This window comes from Hypomesus nipponensis, chromosome 10 (assembly GCF_054491055.1).
Source record: "Hypomesus nipponensis isolate SF chromosome 10, ASM5449105v1, whole genome shotgun sequence".
Classification (NCBI taxonomy): Eukaryota; Metazoa; Chordata; class Actinopteri; order Osmeriformes; family Osmeridae; genus Hypomesus; species Hypomesus nipponensis.
This window is the reverse complement of record NC_140370.1, coordinates 16656311-16683638: the sequence shown is the minus strand read 5'-3', so window position 1 is coordinate 16683638 and position 27328 is coordinate 16656311. Positions and strand designations below refer to the sequence as shown.

The 27328-nt window shown below is 53.4% G+C and overlaps 2 protein-coding genes across 6 annotated transcripts in view; one reads left to right on the top strand and one right to left on the bottom strand.

Annotated features, from left to right (window-relative positions):
* The first annotated feature begins 280 nt into the window (after positions 1 to 280).
* On the top strand, positions 281 to 3880 carry prkab2 (protein kinase, AMP-activated, beta 2 non-catalytic subunit). The gene is given in 9 exon segments (XM_084708256.1): positions 281 to 411; positions 1338 to 1547; positions 1869 to 1955; positions 1957 to 2027; positions 2210 to 2303; positions 2495 to 2606; positions 2755 to 2888; positions 3203 to 3271; positions 3537 to 3880. Coding segments are annotated over 8 exon segments (801 nt in total). The 5' UTR covers positions 281 to 411; positions 1338 to 1391; the 3' UTR covers positions 3615 to 3880.
* A 1323-nt stretch (positions 3881 to 5203) lies between these two features.
* The window catches only part of LOC146272013 (myomegalin), a 43314-nt gene continuing 21189 nt past the window's right edge, over positions 5204 to 27328 (bottom strand). For 2 of the 5 annotated variants that reach the window (XM_084706636.1, XM_084706632.1), the window contains 31 exons: positions 27003 to 27197; positions 26495 to 26788; positions 26111 to 26230; positions 25891 to 25997; positions 25515 to 25666; positions 22090 to 22208; positions 21561 to 21670; positions 20679 to 20970; positions 20077 to 20269; positions 19878 to 19994; positions 19526 to 19782; positions 19155 to 19369; positions 18874 to 18991; positions 18453 to 18570; positions 17976 to 18030; positions 16075 to 16322; positions 15897 to 15998; positions 15125 to 15280; positions 14108 to 14344; positions 13798 to 13932; positions 13538 to 13654; positions 13135 to 13324; positions 12794 to 12906; positions 12424 to 12684; positions 11707 to 11856; positions 10847 to 11040; positions 10491 to 10634; positions 10091 to 10229; positions 9922 to 9968; positions 9348 to 9399; positions 5204 to 8459 (listed from right to left, as the gene is read on the bottom strand). In XM_084706636.1, the coding sequence (XP_084562762.1) occupies positions 8323 to 8459; positions 9348 to 9399; positions 9922 to 9968; positions 10091 to 10229; positions 10491 to 10634; positions 10847 to 11040; positions 11707 to 11856; positions 12424 to 12684; positions 12794 to 12906; positions 13135 to 13324; positions 13538 to 13654; positions 13798 to 13932; positions 14108 to 14344; positions 15125 to 15280; positions 15897 to 15998; positions 16075 to 16322; positions 17976 to 18030; positions 18453 to 18570; positions 18874 to 18991; positions 19155 to 19369; positions 19526 to 19782; positions 19878 to 19994; positions 20077 to 20269; positions 20679 to 20970; positions 21561 to 21670; positions 22090 to 22208; positions 25515 to 25666; positions 25891 to 25997; positions 26111 to 26230; positions 26495 to 26788; positions 27003 to 27197 (4884 nt within the window). In that variant the 3' untranslated portion in view covers positions 5204 to 8322. The remainder of the gene's footprint in view (positions 8460 to 9347; positions 9400 to 9921; positions 9969 to 10090; positions 10230 to 10490; positions 10635 to 10846; positions 11041 to 11706; positions 11857 to 12423; positions 12685 to 12793; positions 12907 to 13134; positions 13325 to 13537; positions 13655 to 13797; positions 13933 to 14107; positions 14345 to 15124; positions 15281 to 15896; positions 15999 to 16074; positions 16323 to 17975; positions 18031 to 18452; positions 18571 to 18873; positions 18992 to 19154; positions 19370 to 19525; positions 19783 to 19877; positions 19995 to 20076; positions 20270 to 20678; positions 20971 to 21560; positions 21671 to 22089; positions 22209 to 25514; positions 25667 to 25890; positions 25998 to 26110; positions 26231 to 26494; positions 26789 to 27002; positions 27198 to 27328) is intronic. The other 3 variants (XM_084706633.1, XM_084706634.1, XM_084706635.1) reach the window with 3 other exon arrangements.

Here is a 27328-nt window from a genome sequence, read left to right as displayed (position 1 = left end):
TGATTCACGTGTGTACGTTTATGTTTAAATCACAAGGATGGCCAGCCTGGAGATGGAAACTGATGTTGGTTTAACAAAGTGAAATAAATCATGGACCAGTAAGTCGACAACGGCTCCACATCTAATTCATATACAATATGTTTTGTAAGAAATAAATAATCTTTATTTCATTTAACTTGCTCGTTGAAATAAATTGGTAACATTTGTCATAATGCTGTATGAAAACATTTGACGCTGACGCAGTTCCTTTAAAAAAGTTGACCGTGAACTTTTCGGATTTTACAATGCGCGAATGAACTGTCCTAACGGGCGATCCGTAGTCGGCGATTAGCACAGAGGAAAAATGTCGATGTTGACAAAGTTGGCTAGAAGGACTCTGACTTAAAGATAAACAAGACATCATTTTAGGTGGTGAGTAGTTGTAATTTTAAAACGGTTGAGGTTAGAACTCAATTTATTATGTTCATCGTAAATGTCACCCGCTGGAATTCAACACTCCCAAGTATAGCTCGAGAGCTGTCTAAAAATATTCCCAGCACAACTAAATTGGACAGGGCAACTGCACTCGAGTAGCTACGTGAAGCGGAGAGAGTACACTAAGGACAGACATAGGCTAAGCCTTAAAAGTGTGATACAGAACCTCAGTCGTTATCTTCGAGTATATATTACGATACTTTTTTTGCTAGATTGCTGCCTCTCTGTTGGTACATCCAAGGAATTGATTGTTACAGTTCGTAGCTACGTTGCATTAATTGACCGTCGTGTGGGCGTTGGTAGCCTACTGTCAGTGTGGTAAATGTATCAAAGGTAAGTCAGGGAAAGCAGATCGCAATGCAAGCTGTGAACTTGAATCACACTAGCTAGTTGGCTAACTGTTCAGCTAGTAGGGGTTGTGGCTAACTCGACATTAAAGCACAGGCAAATTTAAGGCTACTTTGGATGCAGGCCATTAGGGTCCTGATTATGCGTCTGCTGTTGTACTTCTTCCAGCTTGATCCGAAATAGCAAGAGTTCATCATATGTCACACTCAAAGCATTAGATGAATGTTTCTCTGTTGTGTAATGGCCTGGTAATGAAGGTCTATATCAGCCTTTCTCAACCCTGGTCCGGGGAAAACATATAAAACATGCAGGGATCTGCATTAAATGATCAACCTAGTCTGAGGTTAAAGTTCGTGTCATCATATTTTGCGAGTGTTCTTCAGAATTTTGGTGGTCGAGAGATTCTAAATGCCAAGACCCATCTCGAACGAGACAGCCCAGATCTCGTCAAATCGTCTGTGGGGAAAGTTCTTATTTCCTCCTCCAAATAATCACCCTTTACCCTGACCTTGCAGTTGTGGTTCCTGTCAGCTTGGAGTGGCCCAGGTTGGACACTAGAGTGAGGCATCATGGGTAACACCAGCGACCGTATGTCCGGTGATCGCCATGGCTCCAAGCCCCATCGCTCAGACAGTGGAGGCAGCCACAAGGACCACGAGCCCAGCAAGCTGGTGGACAGCACCGACGACCCCAACATCTTCAACACACATGGGCCCGAGTCTAAGGTTGGTAGACCCCAGGCTGTCCACCCCAGGTTGTTCACCCCAGATTAACCTGCTCCGTTATGAAAATAAGGTGCTCCAGATAACATTCACAGTACAGGCAGTTTACCCCAAGGGGGGTGGTTAAAACAACCCACGTTCAATTGATCCATTTAGCTTTTATCCGAAGCGACGTAGAAAAGATTAGGATCGGGAACAAAATGTACAGATGCCAAGCCCCCTCTGGGCCCCCTCTGGCTCCCCCTGGTGGAGGTGGGGGGAATCTCAATAGTCTTCAGGGTGTGCTCTGACCTGCCGTCTGACCTGTCCTCTCTGTGCCCTCAGACACTGGGAGAGAAGGAGTTCACCCCGGACCTGGACGACCTGGTGAAGACCAGCCCGCAGGCCCGGCCCACGGTGATCCGCTGGGCTGGGGGGGGGGAAGGAGGTCTACATCGCGGGGTCCTTCAACAGCTGGAACACCAAGATCCCCCTCAACAAGAGGTACAGGCCGGTGACCCTCGAGCTCAGGGGTCTTCAAGCCTGGTCCTCAGGGACCCCCCCTGTGGTGCATGTTCTAGATGTTTCCCTGCTCCAGCACACCTGATTCTGCTGTTGTCCTGTCTGCCTGTCTGTCTGCCTGTCTGTGTGTGTGTCTGTCTGTCTGTCTGTGTGTCTGTCTGTAGCCATAACGACTTTGTGGCGATCCTGGACCTCCCGGAGGGAGAGCACCAGTACAAGTTCTTTGTGGACGGCCAGTGGATCCACGACCCGTCAGAGGTGAGCCCTGGCGCCGCTCACGAGGGCCCAGCGTCGCAGGCTGGAAACATGGTGCTCATGTTTTAGACCTACACACTGTATGAACCTTCTTCTCTCTCTTCCCCTTTCCTCTTTCTCGCACGCTCCCTGTACCTTTCTCCTTCCCTCTCCCCCTCTCCATCCCTCCCCCCTCTCCTTCCTCTTCTCTCCAGCCCGTGGTGACCAGTCAGCTGGGAACCATAAACAACCTGATCCAGGTGAAGAAGTCTGACTTTGAGGTGTTTGATGCTCTGCAGGTGGACTCTCTGGAATGTTCTGAAACAGGTATGGCCGAGGACATTGGCACTGATGAGTCACCAACTGAACGGGACTTGCAATCATGATGGTTGATGGCTGATGGTCTAGACTGGCTGGCGGGTAGTAAAACGTGTGTATGTCTGACTGGCTTTTTCTATGTGTGTGTGTGCCTCAGATCTCTCCAGCTCCCCCCCAGGTCTATACGGACAGGAACAGTACACGTTCAAACCTGCGGAGCGCTTCAAGGCCCCGCCCATCCTCCCCCCGCACCTGCTGCAGGTCATCCTCAACAAGGACACCAACATATCGGTCAGCCTCTATTCATCCCTCCCTCCCTCCCTCCCTCCCTCCCTCCCTCCCTCCCTCCCTCCCTCCCTCCCTCCCTCCCTCCCTCCCTCCCTCCCTCCCTCCCTCCCTCCCTCCCTCCCTCCCTCCCTCCCTCCCTGCCTCCCTGCCTGCCTGCCTGCCTGCCTGCCCCCCTCCCTCCCTCCCTCCCTCCCTGCCTCCCTCCCTCCCTCCCTCCCTCCCTCCCTCCCTCCCTCCCTCCCTCCCTCCCTCCCTCCCTCCCTCCCTCCCTCCCTCTGGGTGTTGTGTAACATGTCTCCTGTCCTCTGTGTCTCCAGTGTGATCCTGCTCTTCTGCCTGAACCAAACCATGTGATGCTCAACCACCTGTATGCTCTCTCTATCAAGGTAGGCATGCACACACACATACACACACACTCTCTCTTTTGTCATGTCTCCTTTGTCTCTCTGACTCTCTCCTCCCTCCCTCTCTCTACCTTCCTTCCCCTCTCTCTCTCCTCCCTTTACCTTCCTTCCCCTCTCTACCTTCCTTCCCCTCTCTCTCTCCTCCCTCCCTGTCTCTCTCTACCTTCCTTCCCCTCTATACCTTCCTTCCCCTCTCTCTCCTCCCTCCCTCTCTCTCTCTATCTTCCTTCCCTTCTCTCTCCTCCAGGATGGAGTGATGGTTCTCAGTGCGACTCACAGATACAAGAAGAAATACGTCACGTCGCTGCTTTACAAGCCCATCTAAACCACGCACTGAACCGTAACACACACACACACACTGCCTGTGTGTGTGCGCTGTCTTTAGAGAACAGCATGCTCTTGCTCCCGTGGTTAGAGTTGTCATGTCTAGCTGAGGTTCATTTGAACAATTCTTTAAATTGTATTTGTGGATTTTAATAATAACTAATATGGGAACAATATCCCATAATGCCTAGCCCCCCTCTCCTAGCCCCCCTCTCCCAGCCCCTCCTCTCCCAGCCCCCTCTCCCGGCCCCCCCTCTCCCAGCCCCCTCTCCCGGCCCCCTCTCCCAGCCCCCCTCTCCCAGCCCCTCTCTCCCGGCCCCCCCTCTCCCAGCCCCCCTCTCCCAGCCCCCCCTCTCCCAGCCCCCCCTCTCCCAGCCCCCCTCTCCTAGCCCCCTCTCCCAGCCCCCTCTCCCAGCCCCTCTCTCCCAGCCCCCCTCTCCCAGCCCCCCCTCTCCCAGCCCCCCTCTCCCAGCCCCCCTCTCCCAGCCCCCCCTCTCCCAGCCCCCCCTCTCCCAGCCCCCCTCTCCTAGCCCCCCTCTCCCAGCCCCCTCTCCCAGCCCCTCTCTCCCAGCCCCCCTCTCCCAGCCCCCCCTCTCCCAGCCCCCCCTCTCCCAGCCCCCCTCTCCCAGCCCCCCTCTCCCAGCCCCCTCTCCCAGCCCCCCTCTCCCAGCCCTCTCTCCCAGCCCCCCTCTCCCAGCCCCTCTCCACCTTCGAAAGCAACCCAAGCTCTTAACTATGCAGAAGTAACTGCCCCCAAACTGCTGCAGCTCTCTGCTGGACCAGGTCACCTGCCTGTTTGTGTTTCTACTTCTTTAGGTTTGTTGATTGACTGAATAGGAATGTATCTCGTCTGCTAGCCTGTGTGTCTGTATGCATACTGGGGCTTGAACACTTGAAGAATTGTGTTTGACTGTGACAGATGTTTCACTAGTGTGGTGCCCTGTATTTTCACACCCCGAACTTGTATTTATTCAGCTAAATCAAAGGGCCTGTTACTGTTGATTCACATTACCATTTAAATAAGTGATGCATATTTTGTTAAATTCTGTGTCTGTATTTTAATCACGCATGTATTTACAAATAGGAAATGTCATTGAGTTCTAGGCCTCACTGCGCGTTCGGTGTAGATCTATACAGTGCCCCACTCGATGAGACGCCTTCATACCAAAGGATGTGATGAGGAAACGTAATACTGCAAACATTTCATGTAGCCTTACAGATGAGCGCGAGGAAAGACTCGCGAACGGAAGCAATATTCCTGTTGAGGGAAATCATTTTTTTTATGTTGCTTTAGTAGGTTATGCGGAAATTACAAGAAAAAACTTGAATTTTAAAACTGTAACTGTTTTGTATAAAAGCTTTGCAGCATTACTGTGCACTGTAATTATGCCAATGAAGAGTGGTTGTTCTCGCGAATAAATAAATAAAAAAAGGGGACGATTATGAATCGTTTGTGTGACATCATTAGTTAGTGTTAATTGGGATGTCAAAATAATGATACCAAATTGAAGAAAACACATCCTCCAAAGCGTACATTCTTCTGTGTTTGGTTTGTCATGTTCATATCCATAAAAAAATGCACCTGTGAAATATATTTTGAAGATTTTTATTACATCGTTTTGAACCCCAAAAGCAATTGTTTATTATATTGGCCATCAATCGTCTGACACATGCTCCACACTGGAACCCTGCATCGGCATAGTTCAGTCTTAAGTCTTCATCATCATCCTACAGTATCTCATAAAACAAACTGCACTTCTATCACATCTGCATTCTGCCTCTGATACTATATACAAATAGCCTACACGCCAACTATAGGCTACCCAGCTTCATATTACTGTGGCTCCAAGCAAACACTTAAAAAAAGGCATTGTTTACGCTCAGGGTTACCCCGTCCGACCTATCTCAAGCTCGATCCGAATCAATGGATTCATCTTCTGCTTTGGTACCACGATACTTTTCCTTTAAATCATTTTCAATTATCGCATAGAAAATAACTAAACCGTATTGGATTTTAGATGATTTATATTATCAAATGTTTGGCCATTTCCACGAGGAATTGTTAACTGAATAGAGCGCAAACAAGACCTTGCTGGCAACTACCGCCATTCTGTAGTAGGCTAGTGAACAGCAAGCACAAGTGACTTCAAGGCCATTTCTACTGGGCAAACCTCAGGGCTAACCCCTAAGCGAAGTTTAAAGGCAAGCGAAGCAGCAATATTAGAGTTTATAAGTGGGCATAACAATTAAATTATGTGTTCGTCTGTGTCACTCCTAATTTAAAGGCATGTGTTTTTGAATTCGTGACAGATGAGACTTAATTAAAAACGGGCTTCAGCATTCACAACACAATGGATGACATATAGCAGAAACATATGCACTCAAATAAGCGAAAGAAATATCTTAATACAATGATGTTTGACATCAAAATAATGGAGATATGTAATGCATAGCTATTGCACAGCTACCCAGGTATTCAACTTTGCATACAGCAAAGGTTTGAAAATATGATTATCCGCACACACACAAAACAACACAATACAGTAAAATGCGTGTATCCTAATTTACAGCATATAAGTGGCGTTTTATACAGTACGGGAGAGTCATCACTCAGGGGCTAATACCTTGTGACATCACTAATCGACAATTCTTGAACGTTGGTCCCACCAGTAGCCTGCCAAAGTTTGTAACAACTAGTTTACGTTTCCAATAACGTTTATTGCCAATACCATGGGGAAATAAACCCCCGAAAACCAAACGAAATACTTTCAGAATTTCCTCACTATTGAATCTCCTTACTATAAAAAAAAAAAAACTCAGATCCATATTTTTGGTCCGGTGATCATCAAAATCTGCTCATTAAGAGCAAACGTCTAACATAAACTGAACTGTCTAACGGTTACCGTCTATGGTCCTACTGGCTTTCGGCCAGCAGCCAATTACACGTCGCCATCACGATGTCACAGATGGTCTCGGTTGCCAGGGTGACGGTGACAGCGAAGCCCGTCACCACCAGGCGGGTCATTTCCATGGATAGCGCAAAACGGGCGAAACGAGAAGAGTTCAAAGTTAAAACTTTGGCAAGTATTGGTGATCCCTTGTTTCGCGAACTAAAAAGAAAAACTTGTAATCATCCTCTTATCATGCATCAACACTGCAGAAAAAAGCAATTACATTTCGTTTCAGTCAGTAGTACTAGATTAAAGAGTAGCATAATATTGCACTGACGGTCTTTTAGCCTTGTAAGTAAATAATTCAGTTCCAGTGTCTTGGGCGAAAAACAAAAGCTGGTGCACTATGATCATTCCATAAAACGAGGTCATTATTGCACATGCTCAATAGACCACTCCTATTAGGTGTGAAAATGTGTGTTTGGACCAGTTCCATTTCAACCCCCCTTGCCTAGCTCCTAATCCCAGACCCTTCAGAGCCTGAAGAAACTGGACAGGTGAAAACAAAATGGTGGCAACTCCATCCAACCAAATCAGAGGGCTAGATGGAGCCATGAGCCCTTGGGTTCCACCAATCCAGTCATCTCAGAACAAGGGGCCCAAATAAATAAGGAACCGGAAGAGGAGGGGCCAGGGACAGAAATGGAACCGGCCCAAGGTTCCGCTAGCCAGGGCTGAGAGACGGTTCTCCACGCGCTGTCTCCATGAGAACCACAAGGAACAGGCAGGAGTTTGTCATCACACATTCCTCCACTGTCTGCTGAGACTCTGCGTTTGCATTGGACTTGCAAAACAAAAGGTCTTTGTTCGAGAGGCGCCACAATGAGTAAAACTTGCATTTCTGTGGCAGTCAAAGTTCAACAGGGTTTTTTCTCTACTTCCCAATAAATTGATCATGTGTGTGTGGAGGTGTGGAGGTGTGTGTGTGGAGGTGTGTGTGTGGAGGTGTGTGTGTGTGGAGGTGTGTGTGTGTGTGGAGGTGTGGGGGAGGGGAGGGGGAGAGAAAAGGGGGTTACAGGTGCAGTAAGAAATACGTGTCTTTTTGACTACAATTCCTTTCACAGGCCGTGAGTTGACATGCATGAACACTTAAACCATCCTCTCAGGCTGTCTGGCTGTGGGTCGAGGCTCCTCCTACCAGCTGATCCAGGGTCAGATTCTGCTGCCCGCTCCCGTCCACAGCACCAGGCCGGGCGTGACGACAGCTGGCCTCAGACCAGCACGTAGGAACAACCTTTACCTTCTCCATCTGCTCCAGCCTGGAGGACACACATCGCTATGACCACCAGAGACACGTTACCGACGCAACCCTCATCTGTTTGCTCAGCGATCGCCATGGGGATGGGAATACGCTGTACCAATCACAGACACCAAAGCTGCAGCTGGGGGAGGGAGAGGGGGAGGGAGGGAGGGGGGAGGGGATGGAGGGTGGTTGAAACTTGTAAGGGGTGAAGTTCAGGGCCTGTATTGCCAGCAGGAGAGAGATGGGGAGAAGTAGGAAGAGAGAGAGGTTGAGGAGAGTCAGGAGGAGAGGAGGTGGAGGAGAGGAGGGTGGAGGTGGCAGGTAAGGCGACAGATGTGTATCTGTAAAGGGGGGGGCAGGAAGTCTAAGGATTGGCAGTGGGCAGAGTAGGTAAGGCAGGTGTGTGTGTGTGTGGGGGGGGGGGGGGGTCTTGTGTAGGGTAAAAGAGTATGGAGTCTTGGCTGTTTTGGTGCAGAGGTCAAAGTTCAGAGGTCCTAGTGTTGAGGCTGGTTCTCTTAACAGGTCACAGCCTCGAGCAGGCATTGGCTACCGCGCTTCCTCCCCGTCGCCACGGCAACCTCAGGGGCGTCGCCAAGCTTCAGGAAACCCCAATGAGTAGGCCGCTCCCGAGAAGCACTTCCTGGTTCCTCAACTGAGAGAGGGAGAGGAGAAGAGAGGGGAGAGCAGTCATTTACAGTTACTTTGTTGTTACTTTGTTGGGCCCACATGGTAGTAGAAGTGAAAGCACGGCCAAAATGTTAGCGAGATGAAAATGGACACATGATCACACTGCAAACACAGAAATTCAGGCTACGCATTCTTCTCCTGCTCAAAATACCCCCCCCCCCCCACACACACACACACACACACACCTGCTGTTTGTTTGTATCGCTGGGTGATGTGTGTGTGTGCGTGTTCATGACATGATTGCAGTCGACTGCGAGGCCGTTGAAGGACAGGACTGTTTCTGAACCCTGTCCTAGAGGAACCTGCTTGAGAGGCCACTGAAATGACGGCACACACACAGAATGGAAGCTAGGCCGTAGGCATGTTAAGGGTGTGAGGCTCCAGTGGTAGGAACAGTCCAGGGCCTTGCTGCCCCACTGTGTCCCGCTATTCTAACATGGTGTGAGGGGTGTTTCTAGGTCAACACAGTTATATCTGGACTCTGTTGAATAGGTGAACAAACAGTTATATTTGGACTCCATGGCGATAGTGCATAGGCGGATGGTGAAGCAGTGATGTCACAGCATGTCCAAAACAGGCAGAACCCCAGCCCTGGTAGAACCTGCCCCTGGTAGAACCTGACCCTGGTAGAACCTGCCCCTGGTTCTGGTTCTAGCTACAAACTTCTCCACTATCCGACACCCCAAAGAGGAGAGGTTAATAGTGTTGGACAGCAAGGACATCTAACAGTGTCGAGAGATTATTGAAACATCCCTACCAATAAGTACCAGCAGAGCAGTTGGTATGCATATAGGGGGTTCAGGGGCCAGGGGTTAGGGGTCAGAACCAGGGCCAGGATAAGGCTAACTGTTACCAGAATAGGGGGAGGAGGAGGAGCTGAGAGAGGAGAGCCTGAGCTCGTTCTTCTGGGGAAGGAAGAGGAGAGGAGAGAGGAGGAGGAGGAGGTGTTGAGAAGGAGGAGGAAAAGAAGGAGGAGAGGGTGAGGAGAGGCAGAACACACAGGATGAAGGAGAAGGTGAGACAGACAGGTAGACAGACAGACAGGCTGGGTGTCCATAGAGACAACAACGATGTCTAACACAGGTATCTACAGATGTCTATAGAGGTCTACAAGTATCTACAGATGTCTATAGAGGTCTAAATATATCTACAGATGTCTATAGATATCTACAGATGTCTATAGATGTCTATAGAGGTCTACAGATATCTGAAGATGTCTATAGAGGTCTACAGATATCTACAGATGTCTATAGATATCTACAGATGTCTATAGAGGTCTACAGATATCTACAGATGTCTATAAAGGTCTACAGGTATCTACAGATGTCTATAGAGGTCTACAGGTATCTAGATATGTTTATAGAGGTCTATAGAGGTCTACAGATGTCTATAGAGGTCTAGCATGGGAGACACTGCCTGCACCGTACCTCCAGGTTGGTCCTGGCTTTCTTCAGCACATCACGAGTCCGAGACACTGGAATAACAAAGAAAAACAAGCGTGATTATTATACACACACAAATACACACACACTCACCTAACAGCTCCCCCCCCCCACACACAGACACACACACAGACACACACACGCAGGTTCGTACGCTGGTTGACGATGAAGTGCTCCATGCTCTCCTTGGTTCTGCTGGTGCTCCTCAGTCTCATCACGGTCTCCTGCAGAACCTCCTCCTTCTCCGCCATGCGCAGCGTCAGAGACACCAGCTCCTCCTGCAGGCCTCTCTCCTGCTCTCACACACACACACATACACACACACACACACACGCATGCACATACATAGACACACACGCACACAAGCATGCACGGACGCACACACGGACACACACAAACACAGCATTCACATTAGTATTGATACAGAGTTTTATAAGGTGTTTTATGGGGTAGACTTTCAGAACAAGGCCACACCCCTATCCTCCCCCCTAGCCCCCCTTCCATTCCTATTCCTAGCCCCAGCCTCATCCCCAGCCTCATCCCCAGCCTCCCACCTTCTTCTGGATGTGAAGGGAGCGCTCTGAGCTGGGCAGGGCAGCCCTCCAGAACATCCTGAGCAGAGACACCGCCTCCTCCAGAATCTGCCTCAGGGTCCTAGTGTCCGACAGCAGACTCCTCACACACACGTAGTCCAGGGCCTGCCACACACACACACACACACACACACACACTGACATGAGGCTGCATGTTCACTAACAGTGCTATTGAATGAAGACTAAAACCATGATAAAAACGTCCAGGTATCCTTGTGTCATACTTAAAGCTACGTAGACCCATTTCAAACAGAGTTTTTTTTTTTTTACAATTCTCAATGAAACAGTCTCCCCCTTTGGCGCCGCCCCTTCCTGACCTGCTCCTGTCCGCTCTCCACCAGTGATTGGCTGAGAGCCGTCTCCATGCGCTGCACAAGGCTCCTCCCCTCCAGGACCTGCTGCTGCAGGGAGCTGAAGTCGTCCACGTGGCCGACGGCGTGGCGCCCTCTAGGGTTGGAGAACGAGCCGTCTGGTGCCTCCCCCTCCAGGTCAGAGTGGGGGTCCAGAGGGTCTGGAGGAGGGAGGGGTGGGAGGGGGGAGGGAGGGGGGGAGGGAGGAGGAGGGGGGGAGGGAGGGAGGGAGGAGGGAGGGGGGAGGGAGGGGGGAGGAGGGAGGGGGGAGTGACGGGGGGAGGGAGGCGGGGGGGAGGGGGGAGGGAGGGGGGGAGGAGGAGGGGGGGAGGGAAGGAGGGGGGGAGGGAGGGAGGGAGGGAGGGGGGAGGGGGGAGGGGGGGGAGTGACGGGGGGAGGGAGGCGGGGGGGAGGGGGGAGGGAGGAGGAGGGGGGGAGGGAGGGAGGGAGGGAGGGAGGGGGGGGAGGGGGGAGGGAGGGAGGGAGGGGGGGAGGGGGGAGGGAGGGGTGAGGGAGGGAGGGGGGAGGGAGGAGGGGAGGAAGGGGGGGGAGAAGGAGGAGGGGGAGGAAGATGAGTTAGTTTCTGACTGATACATTTAGCTTCATGATATTAGCATTGTTGACGATTCACTGTTAGGTTACTGTTAGGCACATTAAACAAACACTATTAAACAAACTACTAATTAGTAACACCACACATCTTAGTCGGCAGAAACTACCAGCATGCTAGCATGTGACTGCAGATCAAGAGGTCGCCGGTTCAAATTCCCCTGTGCTATATATCTTTGGGTAGAGTATGACAGTGACCAGTGAGAGCCGAGTCAGACCGTTGACTGTGCTGTGGCTGTCCTCCTGGTCAGGGTAGGGGCCCGTGTAGGGGGGGGCACCGTAGGGGGGGCCACCGAAGGGGGGCGCCACGTAGGGAGACCCGCAGGTAAACAGGCCTATGTCCCTGACCGGGGGCGACGGGGCCGGGTCTGTGGGACACACACACACACACGTGCAAAGGCAGGCTAGTTCACTGCACACATCACAGCAGGCTGCCAACCCTCTTCTCACCCTGTGGGGTAGGGCTTGAGGCAGGGGGGTTAGGGGCAAGAGGGTTAGGGTACTGAGGGTTAGGGTAGCTAGAGTTTAGATGATATGAAACTGGGTTAAGATGACATTCATTGTGACTCAAACAAGCTCCCTCCCACCTCCTCCCTCCTCTCTCCTCCTCCCTCCTCCTCCCTCCTCCTCCCTCCTCCTCTCTCCTCCTCCATCCTCCTCCCTCCTCCTCTCTCCTCTCTCCTCCTCCCTCCTCCTCCCCCCTCCTCCTCCCTCCTCCTCCCTCCTCCTCTCTCCTCCTCCCTCCTCCTCTCTCCTCCTCCCTCCTCCTCCCTCCCACCTCCTCCCTCCCCTCTCCTCCTCCCTCCTCCTCCCTCCTCCTCCTCTCTCCTCCCTCCTCCTCCCTCCTCCTCCCTCCTCCCTCCTCCTCCTCCTCCTCCCTCCTCCCTCCTCCCTCCTCCCTCCTCCCTCCTCCCTCCTCCCTCCTCCTCCCTCACCATGCAGCAGTTGTCTCCTGTAGAAGCTGTCTCTCTGGGGGCTGGCGGTGAGGGTGGGGAGGGAGGGGGTCCGGGGCGACCCTCCTCCCCCTCCTCCTCCTCCCCCTCCTCCCAGTCTCTGCTCCAGCTGCTTGTGGAGCTCCAGCTGCTTGAGGGCGCTGTTCTCCTGCAGGCTGTTCTGCAGCTGGGCTCTCAGGTTCCTCACCTCCCCCAGAAGATCCCCCAGCTCAGCCCCTCCCAGCTGGCCCTCACTCAGGTAGCCTGCCACACACACACACACACCATCAGGAGTGGTGATTGACTGTAACGTGTGTGTGTGGTTGAATGTACATGTGTGTGTGATTGAGTGTGGGTGTGGAGCTGGACTGACCTTTGCCCTTGGCACAAACACGGTCGTAGACCTGCAGCTCACTCTGCAGAGAGAGCAGCAGCTCTCTGTTCTCCCCCAGCTGCTGCTGGAGCAGAGATACCTCCTGCTGGAGCCTGCACAAACACACACACACACACACACACACACACACACGCTTGTCAAGTGCTTCTGTTGGGACACTGCTGAAAATAACTCCCTCCCTCCCCCCTCCCTCCCTCCCTCCCTCCCTCCCTCCCTCCCTCCCTCCCTCCCTCCCTCCCTCCCTCCCTCCCTCCCTCCCTCCCTCCCTCCCTCCCTCCCTCCCTCCCTCCCTCCCTCCCTCCCTCCCTCCCTCCCCTCACCTGTGGTTCCTCTCCTGGCCGGTCTGTCTGCCCAGCTGCAGGGTGTGGATGTGCTGGCTCTGCTCCTGGCTGTGGGCCTGCAGCCTCCGCAGCTCCTCCTGCCACTGGCCCGCCTCCAGCTCCGCCTGCTTCAGACGGGCGTGGCCCGCCAGCACCGCCTCCCGCAGACGCCCCGCCTCCTCACACGTTTCTGGGGGGAGAGGAGGGGGGGGTGGGGTGGTGGGGAGAAAGGAGGGAGAGGAAAGGGAAGAAGGGAGGGAGGGACAGAGAAGAAGGGGAAAGGGAGGGAGAAAGAACAAGACAAGGAAGGAAGAAGAGGCATTGTTTACTGTAAAAACTAGTAAACGTTTCTAATCTTGACTTGTGCGTCCTGCAGTGTGCAGTGTGCTGAGAGTTGCAGTACCTGCGCTGGCCTGCAGGCGCCCCTGTAGAGCCAGGTTCTCTTCCTTCAGCATCCGCACCTCGTTAGACAGCTGGCTGACGGAGTCCAGACCCTGGATGTAGATGTTAGTGGGAGCGCCTGGAGAGGGAGGGAGGGAGATGTACTGGTGGATATTTGTGCATGTGTGTCTGTGTCTCTGTGTGTGTGTGTGTGTCTGTGTCTCTCTGTGTGTGTGTGTGTGTGTGTGTGTGTCTGTGTGTCTCTCTGTGTGTGTGTGTTACCTCCATCTCGTCTTGTGCTCGTCTCCAGTCTCTCCTCCAGCTGCAGACGGAGCCTCTCGTTGGTCCTGATCGACTCCTCCAGACGCTGCCGCAGACACCGCGCCTCCCGCAGGTGCTCCTCCATCAGCTCCACCCCTGAGGGCCACCCACAGGCACGGGCAGGAGTCAAAACAAGCACACTCCACGGGGTTCATTAGGCCTCATTGGTATGGTACATCATTGTGATGTTACTTAAAATGTGTGTGTGTGTGTGTCCAAGACGTGTCTATGTGTTACTGTGTGTGTGTGTGTTTATGACGTCGTATTTCACCTGTGTGGTTACTTCCCGAGTGGTATCCTGACTCAGAGAAGCTTTTGATTGGCTGCAGCATGTTCTCCATATCCCACAATGCACCACCAGTGGCCAGGCCGGTGTGGGGCTTCAAGGAGCCATACCCCAGTTGGTTCTGCTGAACTGCATGATGGGAAACAGGGCTGTAGTGGGAGGGGTCTGGGTGCGCGGGGGCCGAGAGCGTCGACATGGTTTTGACGTGAGGCGAAGCGAAGCCTGTAACGTCAAACCAGGAAGTGGAGGAAAGAGCGTCTGAATGATTATTCATCCATGTTCTGTTTCCAGACACTGAGCTGCTCTCCCCCCCTCTCCTCCTCTCCCCCCCTCGCCTCCCTCCCTCCCCTCCTCTCCCCCCCTCTCCTCCTCTCCCCTCCCTCCCCCCCTCCTCTCCCCCCCTCTCCTCCTCTCCCCTCCCTCCCTCCCTCCCCCCCTCCCCTCCTCCCCCCCCCTCTCCTCCTCTCCCCTCCCTCCCTCCCTCCCTCCCCTCCTCTCCCCCTCTCCTCCTCTCCCCTCCCTCCCTCCCTCCCCCCCTCCCCTCCTCTCCCTCCTCTCCCCTCCCTCCCTCCCCTCCTCTCCCCTCCTCTCCTCCTCTCCCCTCCTCTCCCCCCTCCCCTCCTCTCCCTCCCCTCCTCTCCCCTGCTCTCCCCTCCCCTCCTCTCCCCTCCCCTCCTCTCCCCTCCCCCTCCCCTCCCCCTCCCCCTCCCCTCCCCCTCCCCTTCCCCTCCCCTTCCCCTCCCCTCCCCCTCCCCCTCCCCCTCCCCCTCCCCCTCCCTTCCCCTCCCCTCCCCTCTCCCCTCCCCTCCCCTCTCCCTCCCCCTCCCTCCCTCCCCTCCCTCCCTTCCTTCCTTCCTTCCTTCCCTTCCCTTCCCTCCCCTCCCTCCCTCCCTCCCTCCCTCCCTCCCTCTCCCCTCCCTCCCCTCCCTCCCTCCCTCCCTCCCTCCCTCCCTCCCTCCTCTCCCCTCCTCTCCTCTCCTCTCCCCTCCTCTCCCCCCTCACTCTGGTTCATCTGTCTGTGCAAGGTGTCCAACTCCTGCCGAGAAGCAGTGACAGAGATGGCCCTGGGATGGGGGTCAAAGGTCACACGATGACCCCAGAGGTCAGGGGCCGGGGCGAGGCCGGGGAGGGAGCAGGACACAGGGCCGGAGAGGAGGTCTGGAGGAGGGAGGGAGGGAGGGAGGGAGGGAGGGAGGGAGGGAGGGAAGGGAGGAGGGAGGGAGGGAGGGAGGGAGGGAGGGAGGGAGGGAGGGAGGGAGGGAGGGAGGGAGGGAGGGGAAGGAAGGAATGGAGGGAGGGAGGGAGGGAGGGAGGGAAGGGAGGGAGGGAGGGAGGGAGGGAGGGAGGGAGGGAGGGAGGGAAGGGAAGGGAAGGGAAGGGAAGGGAAGGGAAGGGAAAGGAAGGGAAGGGAGGGAGGGAGGGAGGGAGGGAGGGAGGGAGGGAGGGAGGGAGGGAGGGAGGGAGGGAGGGAGGGAAGGGAAGGGAAGGGAAGGGAAGGGAGGAGGGAGGGAGGGAGGGAGGGAGGGGAAGGGAAGGGAAGGGAAGGGAAGGGAAGGGAAGGGAAGGGAGGAGGGAGGGAGGGAGGGAGGGAGGGAGGGAGGGAGGGAGGGAGGGAGGGAGGGAGGGAGGGAGGGAGGGGACGGAGAAGGGGAGGAAGAGGAGGAGAGGAGGGACATATGGGAACAAAAGAAGGATGAAACGGAGGAAATGAGATGTTGAGAAAGAAAACGATTTGTTTCCAACAGAATGTCTGCCGTCCATCCGTCTGTCCTACCTCTGTTGGACTGGTATGCCAGGACGGGGGCAGAGCAAAGCATGCTGGGACAGCTGCTGGAGGACTTAAGACCATGGGATGGAGGGAGGGATGGGCGGAGGTCTGGAGGAGAGTGGAAAGGGGGATGAAAGATGTCTAGGAGAAAGACAAAGACAAACGGAGGAATACCGGAACGTACCTGCACTTCTAGTTCCATGTCCCGCTCCCTGCCTCTGCTCCTCCTGGTATTCGCTGGTGGCATCCACATCCGAGCACAGCTCCAGATCCTCATTGGTTCGACACTCGTCCGACACGAAGGAGGTCCTGTCCGATTGGTCGGTGGTCTGGGAGAGGGCGTGGCAGCTGGAGGGGGTGTCCGGTCGCTGCTGCAGCTTGGTGTGAAGAGACTCGATGATCTTATCCTTCTGCTGTAGCTCCTTACTCAGCCTGCACACACACACACACACACACACACACACACACACACACAGGGAGGAGAGAGTCAGTGATCACATCCTATGTTATGTTTTTCTTTGTACCTGCAAGACACACAACAGACCACAATTTAAGGACGCAGCTTCTGAGTTATGGTGTGTGTGTCCCTGTGTACCGATGTTTCTGTGTGTGTCTGTGTGTGTCTGTGTATCAGTGTGTGTCTGTGTGTCTGTGTGTGTCTCGTCTTACTGTTGCAGCTGCGTGCGGAGGGCCGACCTCTCCCTGCACAGGGCAGCGTCCAAGGCCCCGCCCCTGGCCCCGCCCTTCTCCCCTCCCCCCGAGAACGACCAAAGAGCCTCCCGGTAAACAGGGCTGCTCTTAGACAGCATGGTCTTCCACAGCGGGGCCATCTGCCCCTCCACACAAGCCCACGAACGCACAGCCGATCTGGGCTAGACGCGAGGCCCAGGCTGCCTCGGCCGTGGAGCTCCAGAGCAGACAGACAAGAGGGACTCACGCACGTCGGCTAACGTTCTCAACGTTCCACTTCTTTACAGATCGGGTACAAATCTTCAAAAAGACAGACTGTGTAGTCCAGTGCAATTCTCAGTCTCAGTCCAACAAGCGCAGAATCAAATCCCTCTGCCTCTCCTCCTCCTCATCCGCCTCTCCAGTGAACTCAGGGAGATTGAGAAAGGAGAGACGTCGATATCACATGACCCCGTCAGGAGAGGAAAACAGGGAGGGACAGAGAGGAAGCAGAACTTGAGCCTCTTAGGTCAAGCCAGCTCCCCTCTGTCACGCTGCCTCACCCTCCTCCCCTCCTCCCATCCTCCCCTCTGCTCAGGCCCAGCTCCCCTCTGTCATGCTGTCTCACCCTCCTCCCCTCCTCCCCTCCTCCCCTCCGCTCAGGCCCTGCTCCAGCTCCGTGCAGCCCAGAGAGGATTAGCTGACACCTGCTGTCCATCTCGGGAGCTCAGCAGATGGAGGCAGGTGAGCCAGTCCCTCACTGAGGTCAGGTCAGGCTATCAGCTACCTCAGTCACAGGGGAGTCAGATGGCTCAGCGGTTAGGGAATCGGGCTATTAATCAGAAGGTTGCCGGTTCGATTCCTGACAGTGAGAAATGACGTTGTGTCCTTCGGCAACACACTTCACCCTACTTGCCTCGGGGTAATGTCCCTACACACATTGTAAGTCGCTCTAGATAAGAGCATCTGCTAAATGACTAAATGTAAATGGGTAACCTTTCTAAAGGAAAGCTAACCAAAAGCTAACTTGGATAAAGCAAAGCTAACTATATGCACAAAAGATAAAGCTGATACAGATAGGCTAACCTAGCAATAAAATAGCTACCTACAACTTAAATGCTAAACTTGGAATGGAATAACAATTTGTCTACATCAAGCCCTTCTGGCTACATACGTTCATCTCACGGTTTACCGACACGTTGGAGAAAAGCTGTCCCTTTACAGCATGTGGCCCTGGTAATCACGTAGGGCTCAGACCTACAGCATACACAGGAGAAGAGCTGTTGGCAGCTTCAGGGATGACACAGCGAGTGTGTGTGTGTGTGGTTACTGTCAGGTGTCATTCAGATTAGGAGCAGTCCAGGAGCAGTGGGACAACACACAGTAGACACACTACACACACACACACACACACACCGTAGAGCAAGCAGCTCGTGGCCCATCTTGTCATCCTGGAGCTCTGCTCGATCGCCTGAGAAGAAGAGAGGAGGAGGGACGGAGCAAGAGAAGAGGAGGAGAAGAAGAAGGAGAGAAGAAGGAGAGAAGGAGAAAAAAGAAGAAGCAGAGTAGAAGAGAGAAGGAGAAGGAAGAAGAAGGAGAGAAGGAGAGAAAAAGAAGAAGCAGAGAAGAAGAGAGAAGGAGAAGAAGAAAAAGGAGAGAAGAAGAAGAAGGAGAGAAGAAGAAAGAAGAGAGAGTGACCGGAGAGACAGAGAAAAAAAGATGCGAGTCGTTTGATTATTGAGTTGTATAAAATGTACATAGGCAACGACTGCTTATTCAAGGAACGTAAATCTGGTTGCACCTTTGCTCATCTTTAGCTCAGTGTGTGTGTGTGTTTGCGTGTGAGGGACGTGCGTGTGCATCTAAACGTGTGCGTGTGTGTGTGTCACTCACGTCCGCTGATCTTAGTGCCCACCCTCTGCGCCAGGGCGGAGCTCTGGGCCAGCTGCTCCCTGAAGCTCTGCCCCATGTAGTAGTCTATGTCGTTGGCTCTCAGCAGCTCCTCGAAGGCCTGGCACAACCACAGAGAACAAATATCAACCTTTTTATTCATCATGCCATGTGGCCTACACTAGCATGCTACGACATGATATGTACTACCATATAAATGTTACTTAGCATAGCATGATATTATATATTAATATAACAATGCACTTCTATGTTACCTTGTGTTAGCCTATATTAGCATGTGTTAGCCTACATTAGCGTCCTTTGTTAGCCTTCATTAGCGTACTTTGTTAGCCTTCATTAGCATACTTTGCTAGCCTAAATGAGCCAACCCTTGTTGATGTAAGTTAGCCATGCCTGCAGGTACCTTGGTGGTGTCTCCCAGGTGCTGGGTGAGGATGTGACACACCCCCCTGCCCTCCCTCATCCTCTGCCTCAGGTGCGACAGCTCGCGAGCCTGCGCCTGGATCAGGGTGTTGTACTTCCTGTGGGGGGGAGGAAGGGGAGGGGTCAAAACGCCTTCAACGTTCCATCTCAGCAAACACGGATGTGTCTGTGGAACACTCTCTCTCTCTGTCCAACCCCTCCACTCTCTCTCTCTCTCTCTCTCTCTTTCTCCCTCTCTCTCTCCCTCCCCCTTCCCCTCACCCAGGCCAGGTAGCACACTTCTCCTCCGCCAGGCCTCCTTTCCCGTCCAGCCTGGAGCTCTTGAGCTGGGCCTCCAGCGAGGCCACGCGGGACACCAGCTCCCGAAGCTCCCGGCTGGGCTTGGGCTCCAGGCGAGGCCCCAGGCTGTCCGAGGCCCAGCCCTCATCCTCCTCCAGGCCGCTGGCCACAGGGGAAGCTTCGAAGGCCCAGTTCACCTGGTGGAAGAGAAGAGAGGAGAGGAGGAGCAGAGATGACAGGATAAGAGTGGTCAGGAGAATGAAACTAAATTGATCAAAAAAGAGCATAGGGAGGCTGAGAGTTAGAGGGGTTAATCACCTGTATGAGTGTGTGTGTGTGTGTGTGTGAGGTACCTTGCGGGGGGTCCTCTCCAGACTGGAGGCATAGTCACTGGTGGAGGAGAGAGAGCGGACGCGTAGCTGCAGCCCGCGGATCACTTTGTGACAGCGGCTCAACTGAGAACGCAAGTCCTCCACCAACTGCTGCAGAGAGTCAGGCCCCTCCCCCTCCTCGTAGGCCCCTCCCACACTGCCGTCACCATGGTACCAGCCCCCGCCCTCAAAGTCCTGCTGGTGGGATAGTGTTGTGCACATCTCCAGATCATCAAACTCTGGAGGAGGAAAGGAAAGGAGAGACAAATTAGCCAGTGATCGTGTGTGTGTCAGTATGTGTGTGAGTGTGTGTGTGTTTGTGTGTGAGTGGTACCGGGGCTGCTGGTGTCTTCTCTCTCGGCCTCATTCTCGCTGCGTCCGCTGGTCTCGTATCCCAGGTCCTGCAAGTCCACCTGCACCTGCTTACTGGCCTGGGGCACGGCAGTCTCTGCTGGGGAACACACACACACACAGGTCAGCACACACATGCTGACCTGTGTGTGTGTGTGTGTGTGTGTGTGTGTGAGACTCACTCAGCAGCTCCCTGTAGTCCTTCAGCTGCTCTGCCTGGGCGTGGACAGTTGCCTCAGAGACCATGAGCCTCTCCTGCAGCTCTCTCCCTTCCTGACGGCTCAGCGCCAAATCAGCACGCAGACGGCTCGCCTGCTCACGAAGCCCCGCCTCCACCTGCCGCCAGAACCCACCCACCTCGCCAGGCCCCGCCTCCTAGAGAGAGGGAGAGTGAGAGAGAGAGAGTGAGGGGAGGAGAGAGGAGGAGAGAGGCAGAGCTGCCAGGATTTCACTGCTTATATAAACCAGCCAGTGGCTAAGAAAACAGCCCTAGATAACCTGCTGAAGCAACACAGACATTTAGGTGTGTATGTGTGTGAGGTACTGTGTGTGTGTGACGTACTGTGTGTGTGTGAGGTACTGTGTGTGTGTGTGAGGTACTGTGTGTGTGTGAGGTACTGTGTGTGTGTGACGTACTGTGTGTGTGTGAGGTACTGTGTGTGTGTGTGAGGTACTGTGTGTGTGTGAGGTACTGTGTGTGTGTGACGTACTGTGTGTGTGTGAGGTACTGTGTGTGTGTGTGAGGTACTGTGTGTGTGTGAGGTACTGTGTGTGTGTGACGTACTGTGTGTGTGTGTTCCTGATGGTGGGACAGCAGGGTGCCCAGGTCCAGGGAGTGTGGGCGTGTACAGCGTCTCTTCTGGCTCCGCCCTTCTCTCAGCCTAACACACGGGGCGCCACGCTTGCCGCGCGAGGCTCCGCCCACATCCTCCTCCTCCATCTCATCCTCCTCCATCTCCTCCACCTCCTCCTCCAAGCTCAGCCTGCTTCGATGCTCTCCTCCCAGCCCCGGCCTCAGCCCCCCTGGCCTCTCTCTGGCCTCTCTCAGGGCCTCTTCCTCCTCTCTCAGATCACTCCTGCAGGGGAAGGAAGGAGGGATGAGTCCCTTCCACGATCCCTCAAACATAAACATTGCTTCTGAATAACAGCATCTGCTAAAGCATTGTGTGAAAGAATAGAGACACAGTCCAGTGTCCAGCAGGTTAGACCAGCAGGTTAGACCAGCAGGGTAGACCAGCAGGTTACACCAGCAGTGTAGACCAGCAGGTTAGACCAGCAGGTTAGACCAGCAGGGTAGACCAGCAGGTTAGACCAGCAGGTTAGACCAGCAGGTTAGACCAGCAGGGTAGACCAGCAGGTTAGACCAGCAGGTTAGACCAGCAGGGTAGACCAGCAGGTTAGACCAGCAGGTTAGACCAGCAGGTTAGACCAGCAGGTTACACCAGCAGTGTAGACCAGCAGGTTAGACCAGCAGGGTAGACCAGCAGGTTAGACCAGCAGGGTAGACCAGCAGGTTAGACCAGCAGGTTAGACCAGCAGGGTAGACCAGAAGGTAAGACCAGAAGGTTAGACCAGCAGTTTAGACCAGCAGGTTAGACCAGCAGTTTAGACCAGCAGGTTAGACCAGCAGGGTAGGGTTAGACCAGCAGGGTAGACCAGCAGGTACCTGGTGTGTTCCAGCAGGGGGTGCATCTCCTCTAGCACCTTCACCTGCCCAGGCCGCTCGGCCTTCTGGGAAAGCACCGCGGCCCCTGGCCCTTCAGACACGCCCCCTTCCTGGTGAGAGGGAGAAAGAGATGGAGGGAGACAGAGAGAGGTAAAGGGGTTATTCAAAAGCAAGAGACAGAGCGATTGACGGAGAGAGAGAGTGGCGGGGGAAGAGAAAGACAGAGGAAATGAGATAGAAAGACAGGATTTGCTCCAGACAAACAACAGCCCTCCTACCCAGAGTAGCGACTCTAGAGCTAAAAAAACCAAAACTAAATTTAACCAGACAACACTAAGCTAACCATCATTAACTTAAACATTTGATTACACGACATTCAACTAAACACCAATAAACAACATAACATTAAATTTAACAACATGAACCTAGACAACATTAAACTAGACAACTAATAGACAACATGAACCTAGACAGCTAGACGTTAGACCAGCTGAAGCAGCCATCAGGGAGATGTTAGCAGCAGTCGTACCTGAGAGGAGATCAGAGTTCTGGAGCTAACTCTGGCCTCATCGTCCTCTATGCTGTCTGTGAACTCATCACTGCTGCCATCTTCGTCATCTCCTTCCTCTTCCTCCTCCGTGCTGAGCTCTGGAACACAACAACCAGCTGATCAGAACACACTCACACACACACTCCCACACATCACTTATGTTTCTGCCTCGTAACAAACGTCTGTAGGATGCACTGGAGCACTCTCTCCGTCCCTCTGGCTCGCCCCTTCTCTCCCTCTCTCTCTTCCTGTTTTCACTCTGTCTGTTTCCCCGTGTGTCACCTCCCTCTCCTCCAGCTCTCTCGCTCTTTCCTCCGGCTCACCCACTTTCAGTCTCTTTCCTCCTGTTCTCTATCCACCTTCTGTTCACCCTCTCTCTCTTCCTCTCTATCCTCCCTCTCTTCCTCGTCTTCCTGGACTGAATCACTCCAGCTGCAGTCATGCGACTGAGGGGAAATGTTAAGTCACGAGCGGTAGGCCCAACCTCTATTCAGCCCTGCCCTGACACACACTCAGCCCTGTGTGTGTGTGTGTGTGTGTGTGAGAGGTGTGTGAGAGGTGTGTGAGAGGTGTGTGAGAGGTGTGTGTGTTTGTGTGAGTGCCTGTGTGCGCGTGAGAGAGCCCTGCCTCTGTCCTTCCACTCATCTGGATACCACCCTGCCAAGAAAATATCTCAGGACAAAAACAACAACACAACTAAAAGTACTTGTAACTTTCAGCATAATATACACACACAAGCCTGGGGTGTTAGCAGTCACCCTAACAGTGTGGTATGGACAGAGGACAGAGAGGCTGGGACACAGCTCTCTACCCCTGCAGAGGCAGTGTTTATCCTCTCATGCCAGAGTCCCTACAGAGGAATGTCAAACCTCCTAACGGAACACTATTGAACTCTTTATCTTCCAATAGGAGAGCGGGTGAATACACACACGTATACACACACGTCTACACACTGTGGATGAGTGAGTGTGTGTAGTGGGGTGGACTTTATGTGGCAGGAATTACAAAGGGAAACCTTTTGTAACCCATAAAAATAACACACACACTATACACACACTGTTGCATGCAACAAACACCCGCTGCCTATGAGTAAAATCCCAGGAAGTTTTTACAGTGTGTGCGTGCGTGTGTGTGTGCAAGTGTGGTGTGTGTGTGTGTCGAGTGGCTGGTAGTTTCTGGAGCAATGAGCACCAAGTCAAGTGAAAGACAGACTGCCGACATGTCTGATTGTGTGTGTGTCCGACAATGACAGAGCTTAAATCACTCAACCAACCAATCAAACAACCTGGTGGCCTCATGCTCAAATAACTTTTTATGTTGGTAAATACTCAATATAATATCACTTCTGCAGGTGTAAGGTGTGTGTTGTATATTTATCCCCACACAGAAATTACAAGTGTGTGTGCGTTGCATGGTTGGTGAGTGTGGTTTAGAGTGTCTTAGTGTGTCTGGGGTCAGTGTTTAGAGGTGTGTGTTGTTCAGATTGTTGATGTGTGTAGTTTGGTGTGTGTGTGTGCTGCTATTGTAAGCTTGTGGTTACGTTGGTTCATGATTTTATAGAAACAGACAGCGTTTACAGGAAGTAAGATCTTCCCAGACTGACATCATAGGGTACACTTTAGTGACATCACACTTTAGTGACATCACACTCTGTGACATCACACAGTCATGCAGACAGGTAGAACACCATGCATGTGGTTATGAGGCAGAGGGGGGAGGAGGGGGGAGGAGGAGGGGAGGAGGGTGGAGGAGGAGGTGGGAAGAGGGGGGAGGAGGGGGGAGGAGGAGGGGGGAGGAGGAGGGGGGAGGCGATCCTCTCATCCTAAGTTGTTCTGGTGTTCATGGTGTTTACCATTCATTTGAAATGATGAATCAATGATGAATCATTAACATGAAAGTATTTAGGGATAGTTAGTTTTAGACTGTTAAATGTGCCTGGTTTATCCCTGGTCTTATGTGTGGTCAGTCACTGAGGCCACAGGGAAGAAAGTGTGTGAGAGAGAGCGTGTGTGTGCACGTGAGTCTGTGTGTGAGTCTGTGTGTGTGTATGTGTGTGTGAGTCTGTGTGTGAGTCTGTGTGTGTGTATGTGTGTGTGAGTCTGTGTGTGTGGATATTTGGGGAAAGGAGGAACAGGAGAGGAACAGGAGAGGAACAGGCTAGCAGGAACGGACCCACCATGAGGAGAGCAGGGGGGAGGGGAGGGGGGGGGAGTTTGGAAAATCCCCAAAGCAACCTCTCCCAGTTAAAGACAAGAAATTCATAACCAATTGGATTTCATCAAAAAAGAAACAAAAAAACAGCAGTTTTATTTTTCTTCCATTCTTTCAAGTACAAAAAAAAAGGAAAAAATGTGTTGACTTCTATCTCAAGTGACAGGTGAAAAAAAGGACAAGTTTTTGTTCTGCAGTTGATTTAGATACTCAGTATCAGGCCTGAATGTTGGTTTATCACATTTTATGTGATTTATTATACAGGCCTAACAATTATTTTATTGTTTTAAGACTCAAGATGCTTGATATTAAGCTTCAAGTTGTTGATAAGCTATCTATATCTCTAGGATTGTAACATGCTTCTGGAGAATTCCACAGCTAAACTACAACTGCCAGCTAGATAATCGAACGCCATCACTAAACTCTACCTAGCAACGGTGACCCGCAAGCTCCTCATTGGCTGACTCCATGCAAGTCTTCCAGACTTAAAATCAACCATAAGTTTTTCTTGTTAAAGCACTAAAACTATCAGATACAAATATTCTTAAACAAGAAAACATTTTCTTGTAACTGCATATTTGACAGTGTGTAGATAAAGAGAGAATGGGAAGAGAAGATGGATGACTGGTAAGATGTTGCACTGTTAAGACATGAAGCTTAGAACACACCATGTTGCATCACCGTGACGACAAGGCTTGAATGTTGACACAGTGGTGAGACACACAACAATACAGAACACAACACTGCACGGCAACACACAGGCAGGTCGCAAATAAAGTTGCATATTTGTATATAAAAAAACAACAACACACAAACTCACACACACACTCACTCACTCACAGTCCAAATGTTAATAAATAAAATACAAATCTTGGGTTGCACATTGCCACTTTGTGGAGGAAATCCTAAACTCTACCTAGCAACACTGACAGGAAGTAAGATCTCTGTTTCTCCCTCCCTCCCTCCCTCCCTCCCTCCCTCCCTCCCTCCCTCCCTCCCTCCCTCCCTCCCTCCCTCCCTCCCTCCCTCCCTCCCTCCCTCCCTCCCTCCCTCCCTCCCTCTCTTACCCCCCCCTCCCTCCCTCCCTCCCTCCCCCACCCCCCCCCTCCCTCCCTCCCGACAGTGTGTCCTGGTCCTACAGAGTTAGTGAGAGTGCCCCTGCAGCCCCGGTGGCACCCCACACCCGTCCCCACCTCCGGCCCCCTCCGGCCCCCCGTCCGGCCCCCCGGACGCCCGCTCCAGTGCCAGGGCCGTGCTGCGGGTCCTCGCCAGGACCTCCTCTAGCTGCCCGCGCAGCGCCTGCACAGAATCCAGCTCAGTATGCAGGGCCTGAGTCCGCTCCTGGCTGGAGGGGGGGCAGAAAGGGGGTGGAGGGGGAGCAGAGAAGGGGTGGAGGGGGGGCGAGGGGACATGAAGACAAGGAGGTATGGAGAGAGGGAGAGGGGAAAGAGAGATGTGAGGGAAGAGAGACAGGATTGATGCTGCTGCTATTGATGCTAACACAGAGAAAGCGCTTCAGAACAAACTGAATACACTGTGATACCAGTGTCCGGATGATGTGTGTCCTACCTGTCTCCTCCAGTGTGGAGCTGTGAGAGGCTCTGGTACAGTGTCTTCTCTGCCCTGAGAGCTTGGTTCAGACAGTGATACTCTGACACCAGCTGCTCCAACACACTCTGGAGGAGGGGGGGGGAGGGGGAGAGAAGGAGAAAGGGAACATTCAGTGAAACATTCCACAACAAAAGGTGTTTAACGGTAACAATCAACTGCATTTCCAGATGTCCTCTACCTGGTGGTCCATGCTGTCCTTGGTGGCAGCTCCTTGGGCCGGGCCCTCAAATCTAGCCCCCTGCTTCAGGGCCTGCTGCTGGAGCTGGACCAGAGAGCCCCGCAGGGCTGAGAGCTCCCTCTGCAGGACAGGAGGAGAGAGAGAGAGAGAGAGAGAGAGAGAGAGAGAGAGAGAGAGAGAGAGAGAGAGAGAGAGAGAGAGAGAGAGAGAGTGAGAGAGAGAGAGAGAGAGAGAGCGAGAGGAGGGGAAACGAGGGGGAGAGAGAAAGAGGAGGGAGATCAAAACAGAGGAGAGGAGGATGAGAGCAAGTTGTAGTTGTGTGATTCCCCTCAGAGGCTGGTGATGATGATGGTGATGATGATGAAGAGCGGGGCGACTATGTACCTGGGCCTCCCTCTCCTTCTTCACCAGCAGCTGCAGTTCGTCCTGCAGGCGCTCTGCTGCCCCCTCTGGTGAGGAGGTGCTCATCACACCCTCCTGCCTCTTCAACAGCTCCTGTATGAAGGCCTCCTTCTCCCTCAGCAGCCCCTGCAGTCTCTCCCTCTCTTCTCCTCCCTCCCTCTCTCTCTCCCTCCTCAGCTCGCCCAGCTCACGTTCCCGTGACGACAGCTGCCGGCGCAGCTCCTGCAGTTGGGTGGTGCGCTCGCCGATCACCTGCGAGAACCTATCAGAGCAGTCCTGAGAGAGAGGGGGCGGGAGGAGGATGATGACAGCTCAGGGTCAGTTCAGTTGACAGGTTTATGGTCTCAAACACAGTCGATCCAGTCCAAACATTAAAGCCTTTCCTGCCTGCCTGCCTGCCTGGCGAGGGAGGAAACTATTTGTGGGCCTGAGAAGGTGGGAGGGGAGTGAGTGGTTGGGTGGGTGGGTGGGGGAAGAGCGTGTCCTGTACCTGGAGGCTGAGGTCCCTGGTGCTGATGGTGTTGAGCAGGTCCTGGGTCTGGGCCTGGTGCAACTGGGCCTGGCGGCCGCGGTCTGCCACCAGCTCCTGGAACAGACGCTCCTTCAGAAGCAGCCTGGCCTTTAGCTCGTCCAGCACGCCCCCGGGCCCAGCCTGGGTCTGGGACAGCAGGCGGGCCCTCAGCTCCTACACACACACACACACACACACACACACACAGGCACACACACACACAGACAGAGAAGGACAGAGTCAGCACTCCTGTTGTTCCCCAGTCCAGGTGTGTCTGGTTTCACTGGTCTGGTCTGGGGACTCAA